Source organism: Podarcis bocagei (genome assembly GCF_964188305.1).
Source record: "Podarcis bocagei genome assembly, chromosome: 14".
NCBI lineage: Eukaryota > Metazoa > Chordata > Lepidosauria > Squamata > Lacertidae > Podarcis > Podarcis bocagei.
This window is the reverse complement of record NC_138139.1, coordinates 22,626,685-22,646,707: the sequence shown is the minus strand read 5'-3', so window position 1 is coordinate 22,646,707 and position 20,023 is coordinate 22,626,685. Positions and strand designations below refer to the sequence as shown.

General features: G+C 43.2%; 2 protein-coding genes across 8 annotated transcripts in view; one reads left to right on the top strand and one right to left on the bottom strand.

Moving 5' to 3' along the window:
- LOC308573786 (ceramide synthase 3-like) overlaps nucleotides 1-12,991 on the bottom strand; it is an 81,024-nt gene extending 68,033 nt beyond the window's left edge. Inside the window, exons 1-6 of one of the 3 annotated variants that reach the window (XM_081171107.1) lie at nucleotides 12,743-12,991; nucleotides 10,422-10,943; nucleotides 10,236-10,325; nucleotides 6,526-6,667; nucleotides 5,712-6,302; nucleotides 511-682 (exon numbers count right to left, since the gene is read on the bottom strand). In XM_081171107.1, coding sequence (XP_081027233.1) covers nucleotides 511-682; nucleotides 5,712-6,302; nucleotides 6,526-6,667; nucleotides 10,236-10,325; nucleotides 10,422-10,853 — 1,427 coding nt within the window. In that variant the 5' untranslated portion in view covers nucleotides 10,854-10,943; nucleotides 12,743-12,991. The remainder of the gene's footprint in view (nucleotides 1-510; nucleotides 683-5,711; nucleotides 6,303-6,525; nucleotides 6,668-10,235; nucleotides 10,326-10,421; nucleotides 10,944-12,742) is intronic. The other 2 variants (XM_081171105.1, XM_081171106.1) reach the window with 2 other exon arrangements.
- A 381-nt stretch (nucleotides 12,992-13,372) lies between these two features.
- The window catches only part of ASB7 (ankyrin repeat and SOCS box containing 7), a 39,619-nt gene continuing 32,968 nt past the window's right edge, over nucleotides 13,373-20,023 (top strand). For 2 of the 5 annotated variants that reach the window (XM_081171291.1, XM_081171288.1), the window contains exons 1-2: nucleotides 13,379-13,699; nucleotides 18,627-18,715. The gene's annotated coding sequence lies outside the window, so the exon portion shown is untranslated. Of the gene's footprint in view, nucleotides 13,700-18,626; nucleotides 18,760-20,023 lie in introns of all 5 variants that reach the window. The other 3 variants (XM_081171292.1, XM_081171290.1, XM_081171289.1) reach the window with 3 other exon arrangements.

Sequence of the window (20,023 nt, the reverse complement as noted above, 5' to 3'; positions counted from 1 at the left end):
CTTTATGTAATTTCACCTTTTCATACCACAAATAAGTGTGCCAACGAAAAACATCATGACCTTCTAAGTCTGAAATATGCAGATTTTTCCAATGTCAACCATTCATTCAACCAGCATAGACAAGATGCTTCATAATATAATCTCATATATGGCAGGGGAAAACCTTCTCTCTTTTTCACATTTATCAATATTTTATCTTTTCAGTTTTTTCCCTTGCCAGATATATTTAGAAATATCTTTTTGCCATACATTGAAACATTCTGTCTTGCCAACCACCAGGATTGATTGAAACAAAAATAACTTTCTTGGTAATACATTCATTTTTACATGGCATCCTTTTTAAACCCATTTCTACCTCTTACTCTTACCCCCTTCAGTTAGTTTCAGGCTGAACTGTTACCTGAAATATAGATGAAATCATTTTCTTATTTGTGATGCCCAATTTTTTTTTTAAAATAAATGAATAAATAAAAGGTTTATGACTTCAGAAAAGTGAAAATGGACACTAACCTTTCAAACTTTAAATGAACTGTTAATAAAGTTTTCGCAGCTTCCAACATGTCGTCGTCTTGTTCTATGAACAGCGTAGAGAGCCATGCGCAAGGATGTTCAGATGCGTGAGATGACCACACATGGCTCTTTAAGAATGTCAGCAGTGGGTGCATAATACTCTCCAGTTGAACTAAAAGCAAAAATGAGAAGGAGAAGAAAGGATCCTTGTGAGCCAAGCTCCCTTTAATCAAACCAAACATTCACTTTTGAGTTTTCCCAAGTGTTTCTTTTGCACATGCTCTAGACTGGCTACTTATCACTAGCTACTCTACTAAAAGGTTTCGGAAGGAATGCAGAGGGAAAGTTTCAAGAAATAGTGTGAATTTGCATATTACCTCCAAATACCTTGTGATGGTAGGCAACTGGCAGCCTGTGGAACAACTCTGGCGTAACATTAATTTAAGTTCATTCCGCATTATCCTAAGCCTGGCTAGATGATAAAACAGCCTTTTGAACCCAGGCAATCTTGCCAAAGCTGGCTGGCGAAAGCAGACAAAATTGCCAGAAATGCATCCATGCACCACCATAGTTCTTGCTCTCGCTGTGCCTCTCACTCCAGTGACAAATTGGGCCTTTTAGGCTCGGTGGAGGTATAAGCAGGCAGGTAACAAATAAATTGTAAGTGGAAGAAAGGGGTTATTGTGTGCAACAGTAGCGTTCCCTTTTGCACTATTTGCCTTTCATTAGAGATATTTACCACTATTCCAGGGGCAGCTGTTGAGCATTTACAACCAGATGGACTAAAAGGTAAGGTAAAGGTAAAGGGACCCCTGACCATTAGGTCCAGTCATGACCGAATCTGGGGTTGCGGCGCTCATCTCGCTTTACTGGCCAAGGGAGCCGGTGTACAGCTTCCGGGTCATGTGGCCGGCATGACTAAGCCGCTTCTGGCAAACCAGAGCAGTGCACAGAAACGCCGTTTACCTTCCCGCCGGAGCAGCACCTATTTATCTACTTGACTTTGATGTGCTTTCGAACTGCACCATCTAGTCCAGAGAAGATTCTTGATGTGTGTGTGTGTGAGAGAGAAAGATTACACATGGAAAACATGGTTCTTTCTTTCCCACCACCTTTGCCTAAAATGGTGAACACCAGATTAATTTTGTAGCACTACGCTCCTTTGAAGATATACTTTATATTAAACGCTAGCAGGCTTTCTAATGGTGGCGGAATCTGCTCTGGGTGTAACATAGTTTAAAATCTTAAATGCATCAACAAAAGCGCACTCTGGGCTCCTTAAAGTCAGTGAAAGTGTTGCCATTGGGCTGCTGAGAGAGCAGGGGGTCTTGGGAGAGGCATGTCTTAGTCCACCCACAGTGTAAAGGTAAAGGGACCCCTGACTATTAGGTCCAGTCGTGACCGACTCTGGGGTTGTGCGCTCATCTCGCTCTATACGTCGAGGGAGCCGGTGTACAGCTTCCGGGTCATGTGGCCAGCATGACTAAGCCACTTCTGGCGAACCAGAGCAGGGCATGAAAACGCCATTGACCTTCCCGCTGGAGTGGTACCTATTTATCTACTTGCACTTGGACGTGCTTTCGAACTGCTAGGTTGGCAGGAGCAGGGACAGGGCAACGGGAGCTCACCCCGTCGCGGGGATTCGAAGCACCGACCTTCTGATCAGCAAGTCCTCGGCTCTGTGGTTTAACCTACAGCACCACCTGCATCCCTGGACTAAAAGGTAGCTTGCGACAAATCAGGACTGAGCCCCAAAAGAGTCGATGTTTATCTCACAGCCTTATAAACAAGTATCTAGCCCTATAAACAAGTATCTAACTAGTGAATGCAACACATCCATAAAACAGCATAAAAGGCTTCACATTTGGGATGGTGATAGACCGAAATGGGTGGACTGAGCTACACTTTAGAAAAGGCCTGGGCAAAACTGAACTGAAGGGTCTTGAGCAGATATTTGAAACCAAGTACGTTTGGTGCTTGGTTAATATTAGCATGCAGGCGAGGAGTTCCACAACCTAGGCTAGTTTCTAGCTTCTAGGAAAGTAAAACTTGATGCTTTGTTCAGAAGGGTAAAAAAAGGACCTGACACAGCAGATTGTCTGCCACAGACAACAAACAGGAACCCTGAGGCCTAGGTCTTCTGAAATGTGCAAAACCGGTTCTATACATACATATCATTAGCTTCTCCTTTAAAGAATTAATTGATTCCAATTTCTTAATCAAGACATCTGTGGGTGGAACTTTCTAATTAGAGAGAAGCGACATACCAAATTATACTGCATGGGAAATTTGAATTCTCTAGAGTTGTCTTTCAACATCAGCTCATACTCCCACCCCCATTTGGAACTACTTGGCCACATACACCCCCAAAGCCATGATGGAAGTAATCTCAAAATCTGAAAAGCTATTTTAGTTGGCTAGCAGAGTAACAAAGGACGGGTGCTGATACTCACACAAAAGCAATTCACCATTCTAGGATTTCTATGCATTTTCAAGACAAAGTTCTTTTCATAATCTCACTACTTGATATATAAAACCTATAACAACTTGTTAAAAACCACCTTTAGCATCTTCTTTTTAACTTCCTATTACACCAATACGCACATCAGAATTAAAAAAAAACAACCTTTAGGGGGAAAGAGTGGCCTTTGCTTAGTCCTCACCAATTATAGTGGTCCTTATTTACATAACTAAAGCTTTAGCTGCTTTGCTGTTGGTATTCGTCTGTCTCGAGAAACAATGGAGGTTGCCTCTGGGGTGTCGTCAAACCACTGAGTTAGTAGCACCGAAGTGACACCCCCCCCCCCCGCGTGGAAGCCTGGGCAGCCTGTACAAAGGTCCTGGGCTGCCCAGACAACAAGACCCCTCTCTTGACCTCACTGATGTGGTCGAAAGGAAAGCAGAGCAGTACATTTGGCACTAGCTTGGCTGTAGGAGTTGCCTGAAGAAGACATGCAAGGCACCATCCAACAGTCTTAATCTACTGATTAAAGCTTGCAGCTTAAACAAAGTGCCTGGAGAGCATGTATCCAAGCAACTATCTGGTGCCTTGATAGGCCTTCAGGCAATGTCTTCTCTTACGGGAATCATTAAACTTTTTAGATCCATTTTGGTTTTCTGAGCAAGTGCTGTGGGCTCCACTCCTTCTGGTTATCCTCTAACCCATACACAGACAGGAAGAAATGTAGATGCGGGTGCCAATATGAACTTTTCCTATGGTTTATTACTGTAGATAATGGCAGCAGTACAGTCAGCATAACTTGATATAAAAACAGACCCCCATTGCTAACCCCATCCTGGTGCTACTTCTTATCCAAAAGGCATCCTGGAATGCATTGGTAAACTCCTTGTCTTTTAATGTAAGGATCAGCACAGTAATCTTGTGCTACTACCAAACATAATTAATACCCCCTGTGGGGGCCCTGCACAGACAATAGAATCTAAACTTAGAATTCAACAAACAGAAATTTCTCACTAGGATTACAGTGGTACCTCGGGTTAAGTACTTAATTTGTTCCGGAGGTCCGTTCTTAACCTGAAACTGTTCTTAACCTGAAGCACCACTTTAGCTAATGGGGCCTCCTGCTGCCGCCGTGCCGCTGGAGCACGATTTCTGTTCTCATCCTGAAGCAAAGTTCTTAACCCGAGGTACTATTTCTGGGTTAGTGGAGTCTGTAACCTGAAGCGTCTGTAACCTGAGGTACCACTGTATGTCCTTTCAATTACCAACTGACCAAAGAAATCAAAATGGGGGGAAAATAGGAACTTGTAGGAAATAAACAATGAAACGAAAGAATAAAATGTATTGACAATTGCTCATTCAAAAGCCCCCCCCCATAAGAGTAAGGTAAAGGGACCCCTGACTATTAGGTCCAGTCGTGGCCGACTCTGCGGTTGCGGCGCTCATCTCGCTTTATTGGCCGAGGGAGCTGGCATACAGCTTCTGGGTCATGTGGCCAGCATGACTAAGCCGCTTCTGGCAAACCAAAGCAGTGCACAGAAAAGTCATTTACCTTCCCGCTGGAGTGGTACCTATTTATCTACTTGCACTTTGACGTGCTTTCGAACTGCAGGAGCAGGGACCGAGCAACAGGAGCTCACCCCGTCGCAGGGATTCGAACTGCTGACCTTCTGATCAGCCAGTCCTAGGCTCTGTGGTTTAACCCACAGTGCCACCCACGTCCCCCTATAAGAGTACATTGGCTCAAAATAGGACATATACCCCTGATTTTTAATGGCTGGCTAGTTCACAAACTCCTTTCCTCTATACTCAGAAGAACCAGAAGGATGATATGCTTCACTTCAGGGCATGTATACCCTTCTTCTGCCCTTTCTCACTTTGCTCTTAGCATGGGTCTGTGGCAAATGTCATGCTCACTCTCCCTTTAAGCTTTTTGATAAGTATTCTTTTTCCTCTTTAGATCAAGGTGTGTATGTACAGGTACGATTTCCTGCCCACTTATATTGCAACTTTGCTGTCTGAAAGCAGCACCCATATGCGCTGTCACTTTCACTTCAAGTAATAAATCAATATTTCCTTGTTCTTCTTCCATATGTACTTCCGGTGGGCATAAGGTTAAGAGTAAGCACATACTTTTCAACAGAGAAGGTAACCACTCACCCCCTCAGGACCAAGGATGAGTTGGGGAGGAGGCTCAGAAGCACTTTGTGTCCTTGGATGTAATGTTGCCAAACCCTAGTCTAAATGGTTACTTCCAGCAGCTCTTGCAACTCCCAAACAGAAGGGAGAGATGGAAGTGTTTTGATGGAAGGGTAGAAGGGATTCTTTGGTTCAAGACTACAACACTGCCAGGCCTTATGTGACATGCTGCCAAAACTGTGAGCCTGCACCAATTATAGAAGTAAAACTGGCAATACGAAGTAGAATGGCCATTCCCATGAACTGTTAATCTGGAGAAGAGGCACATGGAGAAAATGGTAACCATCTGATGTGGGAATCACAGAATTTTTGTAGAGTTGGGACCCCCACCCCTGGGTCATCTTGTTCAAAGCAGGAATCACAGCTAAAGAATTCCTAACAGATGGCCATCCAACCTCTGTTTAAAAGCCTCTAATGAAGGAGAGTCTGCCATCTTCTGCAGTCAGGGAGATTGGCCTATGACCCTTCACTCCTTTCTAAAGGTACCCCTCTCCCACAAAACTAATGGCTGGGAAGGGTTTAAGCCACTTTGAAAACTTACCTCGGGCTTCAGCTTCAGATGCAGAATCTGTTATCTTAACCTCTAAAGCTTTAAGCAAAACCAAGCTTAGGGCTCTTAGGGTCACTTGAGCAGGACTGCAACAGATACCCACTTCTGGCTTCACCTGACTTCTTCCATAGTGGCTCGCCTTTTCACTAAGCGAAAAACGATTCAGCCACCCAGTAGCTACAAACTGCATAATGACACCAGCAAACACTAATCTGTCCTTGTCAAAATGCAGGTCGGGGTGGCAGAAAGAAGGCACCTTTCCCTTGATTAGGTCTTCGCCAGCCTTGTGAAGAATGCATTTCTTAAGCAGCACGATAGCTTTCTTCTTGATTAAATCATGAACGGGTGAAGTGACAAGGCCCAACACGCATGAAACGTTCAAAAGCAACATCCTTTGACAGACAAGGTTCAGTGGTGCCTGAGTTCTGGAGGCCACCAGTAGTTCAAGGAGGTCCAGAAAGCTGCTCAAGTCATTTGTGGCTTTTGCAGATACTTGGGCAATCTCAGAATAAGAAGATGGGATGCGGTTGTAAAAGTCTTCAAGCACTTTGTCAAGAGAAGTAAGAATCTTCTGTAGCCCACCTATAATGACAGCATCAAGCAGTGTTTCAGGACCATCTCTAAGACAGTTTGGCTCATCTACTAAATTAAAGCAGCTGTGTAAAATCTTAAACTTCTAAATATTGATTTTTGCTCTAGACAGAAAAGCTCACAGTAAATATTTTCAGGCACACAAACTATTACAGTATATGCTGCCTTCTTCCCCTACAGGTTATTTACAAAGTAAACCTGGTTCAAACAATACCTCCTTTGCACAATCCTTCATCTTTTAAAATTTCTCTGATCACGTTTGTAAGAGTCCACAGGCATTCTGCTACATGACTACTCTTGGGAAACCCAGACAAAGCCTCTGAACAAAAAGCAAACCAGGGACTGTTCAGGGAACCCTGAAAAAAGAGAGAGAAAAAACAAACAATTATCTATATTAGGGTCCAAGCAACTGGTAGGCCTGAAGAGGTGCAATCTGACCTCTTCTCCTACACCTGAGCATTTGGGAGCATATGAATAGCCTTGAGACACCCAATATCCACAACTTGAATTCAGAACACAAAGACCAATGGTGGCTTCCACAATGGATAGTACGTTAAAAAAGGTAAAGGACCCCTGGATGGTTAAGTCCAGTCAAAGGCGACTGTGGGTTTGTGGTGCTCATTTCGCTTTCAGGCTGGGGGAGCCAGCATTTGTCCATGGACAGCTTTCCAGGTCATGTGGCCATCATGACTGAACCACTTCTGGCGCAATGGAACTCTGTGATGGAAACATCCCAGCTCCTGCCAACTTAGCTGTTCTAAAGCATGCCAGTGCAAGTAGTTAAATAGGTACCGCTGCCATGAGAAGGTAACGGATAGGCCATTCTGTAATAGGCTTGACGTTTTCACAGCAAAGAACACTGCATTCTTTGGGTCAAATTATGAAATACGAAGGCAATACTGAAGTGAATGGGAATCGCTCGGTCCTTTGGCAAGAGCTCAGCTATATCATTAGAAATATTCTAACTGACTGCAGCTCTGTTTACTGTATCTATAGGACAATCAGCTGAAAGGTTTTAGCTTTCAGAAACTTTTGGCATGGATGCTGGTAGCTACTAAAACTTTCACTGCCCCCAAATGGACAGACAACCTTACAAGACTTTCATATAAAATGAGGATGCAGAATTTAGCATTTGGGGGGGGGGTGTACCTCATAAATTATGTGTTGCCAAAGGCTTAGGGGACTCTGAAAAGCTCTTATGATGTTGGGTGGGACTTTATCTTAAATACAACAAATACAGATACACAGGATTCCCTCTCCACAGTACAGCATGAAATCTGGCTTTCCTAATGGTCTTGGGCAAAAGATTCCCGTATTGCAGGGGGTTGGACTAGCTGATCCTCATGGTCCCTTCCAACTCTATGATCTACCTGATACCCTTTCGTATCTCTCTCATTTTTATTGTGTTTGACTTTGATTTACTTCAATAAAAATCTTTTTTGGGGGGGGGAAACTGTAGAAAGTGGGTCTGTAGGGAACAGACAGATTTTGCGAGGAAGTTGTCACCCACTACTTAGCAGCTGCTGGGCTTAAGTTGAAGGTCTTGCATTTGGATAGCGGATCATGAGATACTGCAAACCTTAATGCACTGTGCAGACATTGTCTTGATCAGCCCCTTAAGTGTGCAAACGCTTCTGAAGACGGAATAACAAATATTTAGCTTCTCTTGTGTTATGAAGCCCTCTGCCTGATTATTCTGGTACTGCACTACCAAAAGAAAGCTAATACAGTAGGCTTGTGAAATAGCAGAATAGGCTTCACCTGCGTCGGCCACCTGGATGAAACGCTGAGGATGCAAAAGTTGGCTGAACATGGGAGAGAATCTGCATCAGAACCCAGGCATGCATACACAGAGCTCCTGCTTAATAGGGGCCACGTGTGCTACCACTATAGAATCACCAGAGTCAGTACCCATCACCCATAGCTCTCCTACAGACATAGAATAATTAGCTTAGCCTTCGCTCTGACATGATAATTTTCTATGTGCATGGAATTGTTCATTTTTTAATATATATATATATATATATAGAGAGAGAGAGAGAGAGAGAGAGTAGGCAGGCAACAAATGAGACCCAAGACATGCAGGTATGTCTGGGTATGCTGGTATTCTTTTAAGAAAATCGTAAAGGGGGTAGCAATCAATATTATTTTACTATATTCTGCATTTCTATACATAATATTCAATATATCTAACAGTAATTGAATCAAACTCAGCACTAAAAGCACAATACAAAAATCTACACTTTGGTACCTTGGTTCTCAAATTTAATCCATTCTGGGAGTCCGGTCGACTCCTGGAATGGTTCAAAAACCAAGGCACAGCTTCCGGTTGGAACCTGCGGAAGCCACGCTGGACGTTTGGCTTTCTGAAGAACATTCACACACAGGAACACTGACTTCCAGGTTTTCGATATTCGGGAGCAGATTTCAACAACTAAGATGTTTAACTATCAAAGTTCCACTGTACTTCAAAGCAGCTATCCTACCCCATGCCTACTGAAAGGAACAGAACAGTCTTAACTCTATCAGGCTGTGGCAGAGGGAGAACTGGGAAGCAAGGCTACTTCACTAGCTCTTTGGAGACAGGACAGGCTCTTCCTTTCATCTGTTATTGGCAGTGGCCAATGCCTTCAAGACAAGCTGCATTTATCTGCTCCTCTCCCTGAATTGTTTCAATTCAAGCTGGTCATTATACAAATTACAGTGCAGCTTTAACAACTGATGTCATTATTTCTGTTGTCTCCTTCCATAAACTTTCTCATTTTGTGTCATGTACCCAAGACAAGGGGTGAACAGAAGGTAGATCAAGATCTATTGGAAGATCTTTGAGTGCTTTGCTATAGCAATGATTTCTGACTCCCAACAATAGCAACAACAAATGACTTTTCCTACCTCCATCTGACTACTGAAATAAAGCCCAGAATAACCAAAAGCAGACTATTGTGTGGAAGGACTACAAGTTCAGTTCAGATAGTGAAAACAAATTCCTAGGCTCAAAATATGCTCAGAAGAACCTTGTACTTTCAATGCTAGTGGTATTTTGAACCCAATTCTGGTTAGTGCATATTGGGGTTCTAGCAAAAACAACAAAGTAGATCATCAGTATATGAAGTCTGTCCACTCGTTCAACACTGTAAGCCTGAAGACAGAGACAGTCTTGCTTTTATTTATCTTATATAAGCCACTCAGTCTTTGTAACTGAAGAACAGAATAAAAGCTGTAAATGTAAAGCTTTAAATAACAGTTAAGTAGAGAGGAAGCTCTCACCAACAAAGACATTCTACAATCTAGGCACTACCATGAAGAAAGCCCTTCTCTCTCTTGCCCCTGAAGACGCAAGTGTTTTGTCTGACCATGTTTTGAGTGACTGTTCTACCCTCACACCTCACAGTAAAGAAGCACCCCCCCCCCCCGATTAAACCAGCCTAGGGTGATGGAGTAACATTACAGAATCTGATTAGTTAAAAGAAGAAAAAGTGATTCATTTCTCAAACACCACCTTAAAAATGGCCATGCTAAGTAAAGAAATCTTGGCTATTTAATCAATTAACAGCATTCTCCTATAAGTCTACTCAGAAGTAAGCCCCACTGAGTTCTATGTAGGTACAAGTTGCAGCCATTTACCCAACAGTAAGCCCCATTGAACTTAACAGAAAATCCCATAATTCCCTCTGGTGTGCAAAAGAAAGCCTTTTCTAAGAAGATATCTGCCATCCACAGATTTTAAAGTACTTAAATAAAAAATAATGAACTTTAAAAACAACATTATGATTCATTTAAAAAGGATCCCCTAATTACTTGCACAGATTTTTAAATCAACTGATTGATGCAGCTGACTTAATTACACACCTACTTCAAAAAACAAAGAGTGAAGCAGAAAGCTGTTTTAGTGGGAACTAGCCCAAAGCCCACTTTGCAACTCACCTCTTCTGTTAGTTGAAAACGCACAAGGAAGACCAAAGCTTTGGAAGCCTGATAAGATAGTTGTTTATCAGAAATAAGTAACAGATGAATCTGCAATAAGTAGAAAAGGGAGGAATTGTAGATAAGGGATATCTTAGCAACGGAGCTATTTGGGGGGTGGGGGTGGGGAATCACCCCAAAACTTACTAATTTTGAGTCTATGTTGGCTTCTTTCAGAAGAATTCTAATAATCTCTACATATTTCTGTTTTGATTCAACTGCCACCCCTTGGGATTGCATTTTGGATAGCATCATCTTGATCAAGGTTAACTGAAGCAGCATAATTTCTCGTGAATGGCATATTGAATGAATCACATTTTCAGATGTGTCCGGCTCATCATCTGTCTTGAGGGCTGTAAACGCTGGATCAGAAGAGTTCCAAGCACCAGTGTTAGGAGAAAACAGACTCATTGCCCATGATTTTCTATTTGTTGATGACAAGTGTTGCAGTGATATAGGAGGATTTAGAAGAGCTGCACAACTATGACTATCTTTCAGAAATAAGGCATCTGCCAGCATATCATCATACATTTGCTGGAGAGAGTCCCCATTGTGGGAAAATTTGGTATTTTCAGTCATTCTTTGCACATTCACATTACAGAGATCTGAGTTGCTTCTCCAATAAGCAGGGAAAGTTCAACATTTCATGCAGCTTTTTCTCTGGTGTATCTAGAATTAAAGGCAATAATGAATATCATCATCAGCAGGAAATTGTTAAATCAGCAAGAAGAGCAAACAGTTTAGATTAGTTATCTGACGGGAAGTAAGTATTTTTGGAAACAGTGCAATCTTATGCATATCTATGGGGGACGTAAAGCATATCAGAACTATGAATATTGAACTCCTTGAAAGAAAGGTGGGATATAACAATAAAAATAGATATTGCAGCCCAACAGTGCAGTTCTTTACAAGTCTATTCAGAAACAGACACTAATGAGGTCACCCTCCTAGAAAAGTATGTATAAGATTGCAGTCTAAATCTACTATTGCATACGTTTTATCAAGAAAGCACATGGCTTTGGCAAATAAAACATTTCAGCCAAACAAATACACATTTCAGCTAAACAAACACACATTTCAGAACTATGTTTATTACTGAAAACTCACCCATACCTGAGACAATTAAGAGAAGTAAGGATGAAACCTACTAGGTTAATCAACCTAGGTTGTTTCTTAGGTTAATTATTATTGTGATTGGCACAAAGCTGTTGTAATAGGAAGCGTTTTGAAATCTTTAGAGGGCTATATAATAAATGCTACAAATATTAAATAATATAAAGCACAAGAACTTTTTTGCATCCTAGTCCTTCCCTCATATACCTCACCTTAAAATTTATCAATAAACCCATCTCTTCCTGGTAGTCCTTCCTTGAAACCTAATACATTTACAGAGCAGAATGAGGTGGTAGGATCCTGAAGGGGCTGAGTGGACTTTTGTATGCTGCATATATTACAAAAACCAAAATCTGAAGTCCAGCACCAGCACAGGATGAACAGAGCTGAACACAGGATGGAGGGAGTTGATGACAGATAACAGCTCCATCTGTGATGTGCTAGTGGTTCGTGAGGGATAATTCCATTTTTATTAACTAGGACAGTTCATTAAGAATGTAAGAGTCCTGCTGGATCAAACCGAAGGCTTGTTTAGCCTCCCACCTGGCTATTTTTCTGACTGGAAATTGTTTAAACTGATTTTAATACTTTTTTTGGGTGGCGTTAAATTGATATACAGTGGTACCTCAGGTTAAGTTCTTAATTCGTTTCGGAGGGCCGTTCTTAACCTGAAACTGTTCTTAATCTGAAGCAGCACTTTAGCTAATGGGGCCTCCTGATGCTGCCGCACCGCCAGAACACAATTTCGGTTCTCATCATCAAGCAAAGTTCTTAACCCGAGATACTATTTCTGGGTTAGCGGAGTCTGTAACCTGAAACGTATGTAACCCGAGGTACCGCTGTATAGTGTTTTGTTGGAAGCTGCCCAGAGTGGCTGGGGAAACCCAGCCAGATGGGCGGGGTATACATAATAAATTATTATTATTAAATTATTGCAACCATGTAGATATATTGCAATCAGTCACTGCCTCTCAGCCTAACCTACCTCACAGGGTTGTTGTGGGGATTAAATAAGGAGACAAGCAGAGGCACAACTTGAACTCCTTGGGCGGGGGGTGGGTGGGAAATAAATGCAACATAACATTAGTGATTAGTCCATCATCTTGTTGACTCTTTGGAAGCCCACAAGCAGAGCCAAAACATAGTAACTCCTCTCCTGCTCGCGTTCCCCAGCAGCCGGTTTTCTGAAGCACGCTGCCTCTCATAATAAAGGAAGCCTCCCCCCCCCCCAACCTGCAGTGTGGTACAAGGCTCTACCACCGCGTCCCGAGAGCGAAAAGCCGCCCCCCCCCCCCGCGCAAGGCCCTCCAACAGCATCACTACAACGAACGCCCGTGCGTTGCTAGGCAACCCACCCCAGCTTCTAGGCCTAGCCATCGAAGCAGCGCTAACACCTCCTCTTGGAAAGTCCGAGCGACCCGCCTTCCCCGTCGCAAAAAACAACAACCCTGGTTCGCGCTTTCCGGCACTGAGGGAGATAAGGAAGGCTCCGCCCCGCTCTTTCTCTTAGCGAACCGTAGAACATATAGATCTTTTAATTTTCAAAAAATAGAGTGACACCAATACCCGGAACTTCCGGTGGGAGTCTAGAGAGATAAGAAAAGTTTAGAGTGAATTCGCGCAGCATGAACTTTAGGGGAATTAAACGGAAAATCGATACCGGCCATCGCTTTGTATGTGGGGAGCTCGGGGGGCAGCGCCGCTCTCCCACTCCCTATCTGGACGAGATGCTCTTTTTCTACACCCGGCGTTAGCAGGCGAGACAACAACAACAAAAAGTTACTGCCATGATTCCGGAAGTGTCGAAAGGGAGTGCAGCGGGACTGTGCCCCTTATGGTGAGGCGGAGGGAGTGGTTGGGGGACAGAGAGGAAGAGAGCGAGAGAGCGAGAGCGAGTGGGGGGGGGGACGGGGATGTGGGAGGGGAGGAGCGCTCGGAACCCCCGCGCGGCCCAATCGGGAGAGGCGGTGGGCTGCGGCGCGAGGCGGAGGGGAGCCGAGCGCGGCCGCTGATTGGCTGGGCGCCGGGGTCAGCCCCTGCCCGGTGACCCCGGAGTGAGGAGAGGAGGTGGCTCCTCCTCAGTCAGTCAGTCGGTCGGTGCAAAGTGAGTCCCCCTCCGCAGCCGCTTCTCTTCTTCGCCCTCCCAGCCGTGCCTACGGCTCTCTTCTCCTCTAGTACGCAAGCCCTTTCCCTCCCCCTTGCCCCGCCAGCGAAGGGGCGAAGTGGCCGCGGGCTGGCGGCTGGGCCGGGCCCGAGAGTGACTGAAAAAGAAAGAGAGAGAGCGAGAGAGAGAGACACGGAAAGACAGACAGGTAACGGCCGGCGAGGAGGGAGGGGCTTAGCGGCCCCCTCCCCCAATAGCAGCACGGGCTGGGGGAGAGGAGAGGTGGTAGCAGCAGCAGCTGTTATTATTATTGTTGGGTGAGCCTCACCTGGGATGGTGGAGGAGGGGCAGGGATAGGATAGGGATAGGATATCTGCCTTGGCTCCTTCCTTGCAAGCTAGAGAGGGGCCTTCTCCGCTAGAGGTTTGGTGGGGTGCTTAGCCCCTTCGCCGTATCAGTAGGGGTGGCTAGGGTTATCCAGTTTTCCTTTGCAACTGCTATTTCTCTATTTATTTCAGTGAACGCTCCTTAACCTAGCTTTGGAAGCAAGCTTTATGGCTGTAGTTGTTTTGTTTTCTGTAATTGTGTTTGTTTGTTTTTAACTCTTATAACCTATCCTGGGACCTCTGGCTGACAGACAGGTAAGAAGGCTACTAAAAAATGTAGACCTTGCAGGGAAAGGCTGGTAAGAAACTGGGGAAAAAATGGCTATAAAAGTTAATAGTCTGAGGGTGGAAAAAATGATAGAACCCTGCTGGGGTCTGGCAGAGAGAGTGTTTTGTTTCTCCTGTAGTAGTTTGCTGCATTTTTGTGCTGAGGAGGGGGCTTCTCTTCCCTGATTTTTCTTTGGCTTTCGTGCTAGTTGTCTTCTGCTTGTAGTTCATCCTGGCCATAGATATTGAGCTAGTGTTTCAGTACAACCTAAAGAAACAACTTACCATTGTTTATTATCCTGTAATTGTTGCTTGGCTGCTTTATTGTATCCACATAAATAACTTAATTATTTTATAATAGTGTCTGAAAGCGATATCCCTCCCCCTGCCAAAGTGAAAGACTCATAGTGTTGGATGGTACATTAAAGGTCATTTAATCCAACCTCTGCCAGTGCAGGACATCTGTTGCTACAGCATCCCCCAAATGTGGCAATCTAACCTCTGATTAAAAAGCTCTAATGCTGAAGTGCCTATCACATTCTGAAGTACAGTAGTCTTTCGCTGTTCAACAGCTTGTGCTACCAGGAAGCTTTTACTGATCTTTAGTTTCAATTTCTGTACATGTCTACTTAGAAGTTCATTCCATTGAGTTCAGTGGGGCTTACTTTCTAATGATGATGTTAAGATTGTAGTGCTAGGTTGTGTGTTGATGGGGAGGTATGAAATGTGGCCACTTATTTGTCAGAGGCAAATTGGAAGCTTGGGAACATAGTTGGAGATTATAAGAATAGATTCAGAAGGAATAAATGTGACTCATTTGGAAGAATCGGAAAGATGATGGGGTGGGTTAGTTGTGTTAATAAGAGTTCTGTTAGGGCGGGTGGAGTTTGCTTTCTAACAGCATCTGACTGGCCACAGGTTTCCCATCTCTGGGAGAAGGGAAGCAGGTAAATCAAGATGAGTTGATCTGGGAAGGGTATGTGGTGAGGAATGAGGTGACCAATATTGTCACCTCTGCTCAAGTTCCACGCCTTCTCTTGCATGAAGGAATTGAAAAGTAATGGTGATTTCTTTTCTTTAGATTAAAAACTATGTGTTTAGAATGAGAAGCCTTTTCTGAGTACCTCAGAGATTTGGGATTTTTGTCACCTTCCACATGTCTCACAGAAATGTAGAGAGTGCAGTAAAGCAGCTCAGCAGTTTAAAATAGTAAAGAAAAGAGCAGCAGATAAAACAGCTATACCAGCTAGACACTTACAGGATATACATATTCACATAGCTGGGAAGGCATGTTTACAATTGTTTCTGGAAAGTGCAGGTAGTGGGCATCTGTTATATATTGAAAGGAATGCTTTTCCATAGAACCACATTGCTACCTGCTCCAAATTACTGTGGAGTGGGCTTCTGAAATCTTTGGACGTAGGAGAAGCTCCCCCGCAGATCGCAGTGATCATATGTGGGATATGGAAGAAGTTGATTCTGCATAGCAGATTAACACATCTGCCCCCATTACCCACTTTCTCTATGTTCTGAGTGGACATGTGGCCTTTTATAGCACTCTTCTTAGTGTGTCTGGGGGGGGGGAGTTAATATACTGACATCCAAGTATATGGCAATTCACAGAGTGATGTAGAAGATGGGTTCCTCTTTCGAGGAGCTTACACTCTAAATTGTGATGTAGGGAGAGGAGAAGAGAGAAGGGCAACAGAGGAAGACATAAGGCATGAAATGGAGATATTCTTCTAGTTCTTTAAATATAATGTTCAGCTCATATAGATCATAGAAATAGATTTTTTTTTAACTAAAATATTTAATAAATGCTAGTATGACACAGCAAATTAACAGTAGCAGTGAATTTCCAAGGTGTGAAAGCTCCACAGCAAGTAAGCTAGTCTTAAAGGAGTGATTTTCAAATTGTACAGCAGGCTGCTCTGAGGGAGGTGCAGGGCACAGATCACCTGAAATTTTGGAGGAGTTTCAGGACAGGATGCTGAAAAGCTAGGATTTTCCTGCCCTCACTAGCCAGGATCTGGGTGAGTTTGAAAGCTCTCTGGTGGAGCATCCACATTTGATATATTGGAGGCGTGTGTATATGACTGTATTCCCAGTGCCACATTATACTAACATGATTTGGGAATAAGGGAGCTCTGCTATAGCTGCTGCTTTGTTGTAAGGCTGCTTCTTGTGGAGGGGGGAATTGGCGGAAATGTTGTAACTGATTCCCCTTTTTAAGACCAGTATACAATTAGGACCACCGTCCCTAGATTTCCACAGGCAGCATGTGAGCAAGAATCTCCACACTCTCACCCATAAGACAGTTTATTGGGGGACAGCCATAAGGTTGGGTAGGGGAAGGGCTGTAGCTCAGCAGCAGAGCACCTGCTTTTTATATAGAAGATCCCGGATCCAATCCCTGGCTTCTCCAGGTAGGGCTGAGAGAGACTCATGCCTGAAACCCTGGAGAGCTGTTGCTAGTCAGTGTAGATAGTACTGAGCTAGAGGCCTGACTTTTTATTCAGAACAGGAGCCCTAGTTTAAAACCTTGAGGAACACTGCTTTAAGGTGCCATGGTAATATATGCTACAACAGACCAACAATACTGCTTAAGTTTGATCCACTTAATACAGTCATACCTCGGGTTACAGATGCTTCAGGTTGCGTTTTTTGGGGGGTTGCGGACCTCCGAAACCAGGAAGTACTGGAGCGGGTTACTTCTGGGTTTCAGCAGTTGTGCATGCGCAGAAGCGCTAAATCGTGCTTTGCGCATGTGCAGAAGCACCGTTGCGGATGCTGCGGGTTGCGGATGCCGAGGGTTGCAAACGTGCATCCCACATGGATCACGTTCGCAACCCGAGCGTCCACTGTATTGTCATAACCTCATTCCTTCCTTAATTTTAAATATAATTGTTTCCTCCTTTGTTCTCCAGGACTTAAGTATACTGATCAGGCTTAACCTTTGCCGTTTTGGGGGTTGCCAAAATCCGAAAAAATGGAAATGGGGTGTTTGCTAATCTTATCCCTTCCCCTTCACTGCCAGGAATTTTGCAGGGAGGGCAGCACACAGTCAGCAAGTCTCATGTTATTCCTGAGTGCTTTTTGGGTCCCACAAGCTATTAGATTCCAAAGAAACTGTGCTTCAATTTTTATAAGTTATTAATTGGGGGGCAGATTATGAGTTTCAAGCTATAACAGAAAAGGACACAAAATAGTCCCAAACACATTGCCAGTTTTCAAATATGAAAAATGTATACAGGTATCTCAAGTTTGTCGTACTCTGTAAGTGAAGGATATACTGCATGTATGCGAAAGCAGCAAGTAGATGCAGAAGTAACTTGCACATACTCTTCCATGTAGCTCTAAGACTACTGAAGCATAACAGCAATGTGTTTGAATCATAGATCTATATTTCTGAAGCTTATTATTTTGGCCATCTGTTTTACATTTCTGACATGATCCTTAGGTGGTTGTTTATAGCACACTCTTATATGTATATGCTCTGAAATAAGTTCCATTGAGTTAAATGGGGCTTACTCCCAGCTAGGCTGTTATAGGATTGCAGCCGTAGTCTTTTAAAACTATCACATGGAAGTCTTCTATAGCTTGGCCCAGTGGTTTTCAACCAGTGTGCTGTGGCCCCCTGGGGTGCCTTGAATGATGGTCAGGGGTGCCATGGCCTCTGTCCCTCTTTCCTTCCCTCCTTCCTCTGATGCTTTCTCGTGTCTCTGCCTCACAAAGGCTTGCATAGTTGTTTATTGCAGCAGCCTTGGCTATAAGTTCTACAGGCGAATGGTGCCTCTGGGAGGCACCTCTTTTGGGGGTGGGGGTAGCTCAGAGAACAGGGATGGCAACAGCAGCTGCCTGGAGGACTTTCAAAGGGAGAGGAGAGGAAACTGAGGGAACACTCCACAAGGGAGGGTGTTCGAAAAAGGGTGAGAGGCTGCCAGCTCTGGAGGCAAGTGGTGCTCTTGGGCTCCTGAGCCCCACAGGGGTGTCACAGAAAGAATGTGGAGCCGTGGACTCAAAAAGGTTGAAAACCTCTGGCCTAGCCATTTCAGAGTTAAGCATTTCCCCCCTTTTTAATCTTGCAGGATCTACTTAATATTGTTAATTGGCCTGTACAACTTTGGTTTTGACTTTGTACTGTATCATGAAATTCTGTGGGCAACCTAGGGATAGTTACCATCTCTCAGCCTAACCTTCCTCGCAGGGATTATTTACTATTTATTTATTTATACTCTCCCCTTCATCCAAAGGTCTGAGATTAGAAATATAGAGTCCAATTTTTATTTTATTTTTAAAAATTGAAACGGCATAAAACAAAATACAGAGTTTTGTTGTGAGAAAAAATTGGGGTTGGGGAGGGAGACCAATAAACTGCCCTGCACTCCTTGATGGAAGGGTAGAGTAAAATGTAATAAAACAAGTGTAGAGTAAGGAATTAACTTGTACCAGCTGCAACCCTGGTTTTTCTTGTCATTCCAGGCTCATGCCGCTGCAGAATAAATTCGCAGATTTTGAATCTAAAACAAAAGTCAAGAGGCAAAGATGTAATGGAAGAATCCAGTATCCAGGTGACAAACTTCAATCCTGGTTTTTTATGCTTTCACACTATTTTGTGAGTGTTGTTACTCAGATTCTTGGCTTGCTGACAGTGGATTGTAACTGTTGGCTGATGTCTTACATAGCTTCCACTGTGATCAAAATGTTGAGAGATGCAAGTGGCGTAGTTGTTTTCTCTTTGTATTTTGGCTAGTTACCCTGGAAAATTTGGATGGCCTTCTAGAATTAGCTGTTCTAAATTTTACATAGCATGTATTGTGTGCAATATAGGCAATTATTGAAGACTAATTCCATGCATGTTTCCTTCAAAGGAAGCTCCATTGTATTCCAAAGGGATTGTGGCCTTCATGTAAAAAGGTCTCCATTTTGGATATTTTTTGCTTATACAGGTAATAAACTTATTGTAGTACAAGTTAGATTTCAAAGTGAAGAGAAGGCAGTGCAACTAGAACCAAGTAAACTCATAGCTATGGATTAACTTCTAGCTGGATCTGTTATTTTCTGAGCATCAATTTTCACTTCTCTGGTTCAGATATTAAGCACAGATTCGTACAGTATATGCTAAGATATGGAAAAACCTTGGGCCTGCATGGTCCATCTTGCATTGCCTTTTTGGTGCACTGCAATTAAACCAGTCTTCAGCCCATTTCTTGTAGGGGCAAGAATCATGTGTATCTTCACTTATTAAGCTGAGATTTTTGTCTGAACCATGGCATTTTGTGCATAGCCCTGGAAATTGGATATCCTCTGTGACTGATGTATGTTTATAATAAAAAAATGTCTTGATGAGATTGGGCTCTATTGATACTCTAGCAGTGAAAGAGTCAAATCTTGTTTTTGTTCAGTGAGGCTCAGTGTGTTTTACGGGGGCTTTTTAGTATTGCAGGAATTTGAAGATATGTCACCAGCAAAAGATTTGCAAAGTAAACAACAAAAGGTGGAATATATTGGCCTTAAGTGTTTTATCTTAGTTTGATTGAAATTCATCTTATGTTAAATATTTACATTTATCTGAAGGCTAAAGTATATTCAAATGTTTGTGCTATTTTATATTGCAATGCTCTTATGGAGTCTTTGTGATCTTGAGGAGTTTTTTTGCACTTGTTTAAATTGCAATCGTATTCTAAAACAACGAGCATATAAAATTATAAATGACATTTTATATACAAATAAGATAAAATCTGGATAGTTGAACTGGATCATCCTGTCCACAGTCTAAAGGTCCTGTTTACTAATGTCAAAAGGGACCTCCCTATATTTAGGATCAAAGTAACATTTGGGGAAGGAAACAGTTCACAGGGAACCTAGATCTGGTTCAT